The 6,271-nt window shown below is 32.8% G+C and overlaps 1 protein-coding gene across 1 annotated transcript; it reads right to left on the bottom strand.

Annotated features, from left to right (window-relative positions):
* Nucleotides 1-1,890: 1,890 nt before the first annotated feature.
* On the bottom strand, nt 1,891-3,348 carry LOC143579716 (pentatricopeptide repeat-containing protein At3g61360-like). Its single transcript, XM_077062944.1, has one exon. It carries the CDS (start codon nt 3,335-3,337, stop codon nt 1,913-1,915), a length of 1,425 nt encoding a protein of 474 aa, XP_076919059.1. The 5' UTR covers nt 3,338-3,348; the 3' UTR covers nt 1,891-1,912.
* Between the last annotated feature and the right edge of the window lie 2,923 nt (nt 3,349-6,271).

Below are 6,271 nucleotides of genomic sequence, written 5' to 3'. Positions count from 1 at the left end.
TGTGATTGGCGGAGTGGGACGGCATAGATGGAGAGTGGAATTGTTTTAAGATGATGAAGGGAGGGTTTTGAAGAGGAATGAGGAAAGGAAGGTATATGAAGATGCTATTGAAAGTGAACATACGTTACCCATATATATGGCATGGTTATAGTTACATTTTATAGAGACAAGCCTTATCAATCTTCGAATAATGAAATTTATACATGTTGGTTGGTTACAACACTTTATTTTATTTATTTATAAACACTGTTTTCGTTGAATGTTTTTAAAGATTGTCAAATTTTATGTTGTAAGCGGAAAATAAATTGTATGTTTTCTTGTAAGTAGATGTAAGATCTCAATCGGATCTAACATTTAAAAAAGGCATTGGATTATAAGAAATACGTACACCATCTCAAATTTACAAATCGCTTTGGGCAGGTGTGACACCTTAATGAAATGTCACTCATTCTGTTTAAGAAAAAAAAAACAAAAACCTATCATATCCGCATGAAAGATATTATGTGATAAAAATTTCTCGGCTAAAATCTCATCAACTCATTTTAGGCATATTGATTTTTAATGGGAGAACGGAACTCTACTCCAAAACATGCTTTATTTGAAATGATCGATAATGGGTGAAAAGTTTATGTTATGAACTTATGATTACTAAAAATAAGCCATCAGCTACTAGTCATCATCATTATCATCGTACTCAGTATATCCCACCAATAGCAAAGCTATGGTAGGGTCTGAAGAGGGTAAGATGTAGACAGTCTTACCTCTACCCCGTAGGAATAGAGAGGCTGCTTCCGGTGAGACCCCCGGCTCGATAGTAGTTTTGCATCAAGCCTTGGACATAAGGCAGGCATATAACACTCAAACATCGGGACACCGGCCGATTGGTGCATGTACCCTTGTCTTTCGGCTATCAATGCCACTACATGATGCCTAATTAACCTTCCGCCACTTTTAACGTTATTTTCACGAGATTAGTAAAATAACGTCAAATTAGTGCAGTTTCACTTTTGCCCATTAAGAGTTCACACATATATACATTATATGCACGCACCGCAAGCCATCAGCTACTGGTACAAAAAGTTAATGATTTCTGTTGGTATAACAAGTCATATTCTAAATTAAAATCAGCGAATTCTATATTTATTTTAGTAGACTTAACATAATCAATGATCTATAGAAATAGAAGAGTATTTGAATGTGTGGAAATAATTAAAACAAAAGCATAATATTCTAACAATTGTAGCTTGTTTACTGGTAACCACCTTAATATAAGTATAACCTTTGCCAATCTTATCTTTCCATGTGTCACATAACATATCAATTTTTTTTGGAAACGTGAGAACCCTGAAAACTAAAAAAAAGACCCAACAAATATTCCTTCCTGATCAATGGAATCAGATTGAAAACAACTTGAGCAAGATACCTCATGTCTTCAGCCAATGTCAACATAAACAATTTGAAAACAAAAACAAGCATTTGCCAATTGCTAACATGATGTTTTTGAGTGTCATAACAGCAAACACAAACACGAAAATATGTGTCGTCAAAATAAATAACGGATTGCACGAGGGGCAAATCATACGGCTAACATGATGTTTTTGAGTGTCAAAGAAATGAATGATGTAACCACTAACAAAGTCATACAGCACACTAGTCTACACTATTGGAGCGGTGTTTCTATAGCACGCCCCTAACAAAAGCAGTAATAAAGACTGGCAATCTGTTTTGGCAATAACAAAAGCAACGGCAAAGATGACAATATCGGACAGTGTATAGATGCTTGGTTAACAAGAAACAGAGGATGTAAAAACATGCCATTAGAAAAAATCTACCGTACCATGAATCAAGAACTACACATTCATATTCTAAATCCCTAAACGACTAAAATAACCAGTAACACAAACAAACACGTCTACGAATATCTCCATTTCCTATCAAGATCATCATACATTTCACAAGCTTTTCTACCCTCCCTCTTGCACGCGATCCTCACTTTCTCCATCGTATATTCATGAATCCTAACCCTTCCTTTAAAAAACTTCTCCGCATTCCTTCTCAACTCAGTCAACCGGCCCAAACCCGCAAGCCCAATAAGCAAAGCATTCGCACTATCATCAATCGGAGTAACACTATCCTTCCTCACATACAACCAAATCTCATACGCCATTTCAGGATCATCACGCTCAAAAAACAACAAAATCGCATCAGCACAGTTTTCAGGACTCGGAGGCTGCTCGTTCTTCATCATCTCATTGAAAAACCGCCCCGCTTCTTTCACCTTCTTGTTCTTAACCAAACACTGGAATATGAAATTGTAAGTTGCCGAATCAGCAAACACGCCATAGTAAGGCATTTTATCCAACACTTTGTACGCGCTATCAATTTCATTGTGTTTACACAACAAACCGATCATCGCATTACACATCACCAAACTCGGTGTCACTTCACTATCCATCATCATATCCCATAACAATATAGCCTTCGCAGAATCATTCTGCTGAACAAGAACATCAAGAGCAATAGAATAGAATTTGACACTCGGTAAACACTTTTCCCCTTTCATCACCTTTAAAAACTTAAACGCCTCGTCAATTTCCGAAGCCCTGAACAAAGTGATCAAGAACGTATCATAAGCCGACACATACTGCGGACTCCACCCAACCCGAACCACCATCTCCTCAAACATTGTTTTAGCCCGATCCACATTCCCCTCCTTCTCCCACCCTTCCAACAATATCGCATACGTATCCCCGTCCGGGGGTATTTGCGTCTTAACACTTTCAAAAAACTCATACGCTTTCATTACCTGAGACTCGTCCCGACACATCGCACTCAAAAGCGCGTTAACCGCCACAACATCCGGCTCAACCCCGTGACTTTTCATTAACCCAAACGACATTACCGCGTCCGAAGACTTCCCAGCTTCACAATAACTCCAGAAAACCGACACAAACGTCGTCAACGACAACACCCCTTCTAGCCCCATCGACCGAATCACCTCCCACATTTGATCAAACATCTTATTCTTCCCGAGTAAATCCACAATCAAGTTCCACATTAAAGGCGTCCGCTTTTGCCTCAACCCGACCCATTTAAAAAAAATAACAGCTGTTTCCGGATACCCGTACGAAAACTTAAGCACTTGCTCAACAACCTCGGGCTCAAGGTTCATTCCCAGGGTGGTTAATGCGGTTTCAACCTCACCCGGGTAAACCCGAGCCAGCATTTCGCATACGGTTCTTGCGCGGGATGATAACCCATTAATATTACTATTATTATCAAGATATGATGGGAATTGATTTGGGGGTTTATTAATTTGTGGGTCTAAGGGTTCCATGAAATTATAAGCTAAAAGTTAAAACCCAGATCAGAAATTAGAATATATGTGTGTGTGGATTACAGTTACTGTGAAATTGAATTGAATAAGGAAACAAGAATAATAAAAACCCTAATTTGAAAACAAGATAAATGGATTTCAATTACCCGTAGTCGGAAATGTGGAAATTAATCGACGGTGGTCGTTTGTTGCTGATGAATGTGAAATCAATCGTAATCGTTTGTGATCAATGTAGCGATTTGGGGGAAATCATACATGCAGCAGCAAGCGAGAGTGTGTGTATAATTAGGGGTGTGCACAGTGGGTTCGGTTCGGTCCGGTTTGGTTTGGTTTGGTTTGGTTTTAGACTAAAACTGAAATGCCGGTTTTTGAGTTTTTCTGAAACCGCTTGGTATTGTTTTTTTTTATGGGTTCATAGTTTTTGTTTTTTCAGTTTTGACATTTGACATCGGAATTTTTGGTTGAAAAAAAATCTGTCTGAATGAATTTTGGGTTAGACCACTCCCATTAGCAAACCATTTATGGCTTGGTTCACTATTTGCAAAATAAAAAAAATAAAAAGCAAAAGAAATGTTCGCAGACATCTTACTATTATATTAAAGCAAGACCATATGAACATATATCATTTTTTTTAAAGTGTCCACATAGAATGACACATAACTTATTTCCAAAATTAAACCATATTTAAATCTATTAAATTAATATGCTGCATTTATTATTATTTTTAAAATTCATAAATTAAATTTTCATTAACTCTCACGGTGATTTCCAGAAATAAAAAAAATGTTTAATGTTTATTTATTTATTACGTCTTTTAAACTAATTATTTAAATAATTTATTTTAAAATATTATTATTGTAAAGATCCATTTGATTTGCGTAAAACACTTAACATATGACTAAACTATTAAAATTCTCTTTTTCAAGTATGTGTATATCTAAATACCTAAAATTTGCCTTCTATGAAACTTTATTTAAACTTAGCTTGATTCTTAATTTATTTTACCATTTTAAAATTAAAGTTATCATTTCGTACCACCGAATTGTGTATAAACATCTTTTTTATTAATGTTATATTATTTATTCAGCCCGTGTATTACACGGGTTACTAACCTAGTTTGATTTACTAAACCAATTTGCAAACTAACTCACTATCACATGTCAACATTCTAATGGATCTCTTTTTAATTTATTTTCTCTTTTTTTCACACTAATTAGTTTTAACTATAACATCGTTTTTTCCAATTAACTTTTAATATTTAAGGTTTTTAAAAAAATATAAAAACACAGCCTTGTTCAACTTTTTTTCTTTTTTGAACACATCATTATAAATTTTATTAAAAATAGAGTTCGTAAAAAAGAATAGTATTTTAATATAAAATAAATATTAAGTACGTTTGATGAATATATATTATTTTGTTTATTTTTTAATATATATATTGTTAATTTTCAAATAAATTTATTATTTTTTATATTTCTAGTTATTTTTAATAAAAAACAATAATTATAAATTATATTTGTTTAATAAAAAATAGTGTATGTTGGGTTGGATACATAGAATTAAGAGTAATTCTTTTTATAATAAAATTGGGTTGGGTTAGTTTGTGAAAGAGGATATAATTTTTTGGTTAGTTAATAATTAATTGATTGCTATACATTTAAGATAAATATATGGGTTAAACAAAATATTAAACTATTATAAATCACTTAAAATTTAATATAAATACTAAAAGTATGTAACTTCGGTTCAGTTTTTTCGGTTTTAGATACTGAAACATAATTGAAAGTTTGGTTTTGATCAAAAACATAAAAACTAAATTTGGTTTGGTTATTTAGGTATGGTTTTTTTTGGTTACATGCAAAACCTTAGTGTATACGACTATGTGTGTATATATTTATTGATTTATAACCAAAATTTTTAGAAATTTTATTTCTATTTTTTAAGTTTTGAGCGCATATTTTATATTTGATTATGGTGTAAAGCAAAAACTTGACTAAACTCGTACAAGAACAATCTCAACTCGTTTAATTAACATAACAGAGATTGAGTTTGAGTTTGGCTTGTTTTGAGTTATATGTTTAAAGTTTAAGTTTGACTCGTAAGTAATTTTTTAAGTTCGCATTCTGCTAGAAATCCGGCCAAACTAGTTCAACTAACTTTAAGGATGGGTTATAGTTTAGTATAAATGGATTTATATTTGGTTTTTGGATCATAGTTTTATACGATAATTTTTTCTTTACCTTTGGAATTTTAGAATATACATATGTAAAAAAAACGGTTAGATTCCTGTTTGAGTTGGCTTGGTTCTAAGTTTCAGGCTGCAACTTCTGGATTCGATATGCATATAACTAATAATAATTACAATTTCACAATGAAAGCTTCCTAACTCCTTCAAATATTAAAGGCATTGCATTAAGCAATTTCAAACACTATATGACACATAAGATTTAAGCAAGTAACATATTTCAACTTTTGTTTCTTGTAGTCATTCATTTGTATTTGTGTTTTGTCATAAAAGTGGAGACATTTGGATATTGAGTATGCTACATTTTTACTATGATCATCCTTGGATGTGAGTATACAAGGCACTCAAAAGTGAATCAGTGAATGAATTACATCATGAAAGTGATATTATAATATCTAACATATATGTTAATAAGATATATATATCTGAACATGTGTATATAACCATCAATTTCTTTTTCAAAACATATAAAACGATACGCAAAGTTAAGTACAAAAGTTGATATGGCCGAGTTGGTCGAAGGCGCCACATTAAGGTTCTGGTCTGAAAGGGCATTGGTTCAAATCTCACTTTGAACAAAAACGTTTTTTTATTTCCTTTCATTGATTTAGTTTTAACAGTGTGTTTTTCTACTAATGTAATGAATTTTTTAATTTTTTAATAGTTTAAGTACGAGATTTTTCTTTATT

Source organism: Bidens hawaiensis, unplaced genomic scaffold (genome assembly GCF_021521415.1).
Source record: "Bidens hawaiensis isolate Kalapana, Puna unplaced genomic scaffold, B.hawaiensis_p1.1 tig00029918_1, whole genome shotgun sequence".
Classification (NCBI taxonomy): Eukaryota; Viridiplantae; Streptophyta; class Magnoliopsida; order Asterales; family Asteraceae; genus Bidens; species Bidens hawaiensis.
The sequence above is the reverse complement of the archived record's forward strand: the minus strand, read 5'-3'. Positions and strand labels throughout refer to the sequence as shown.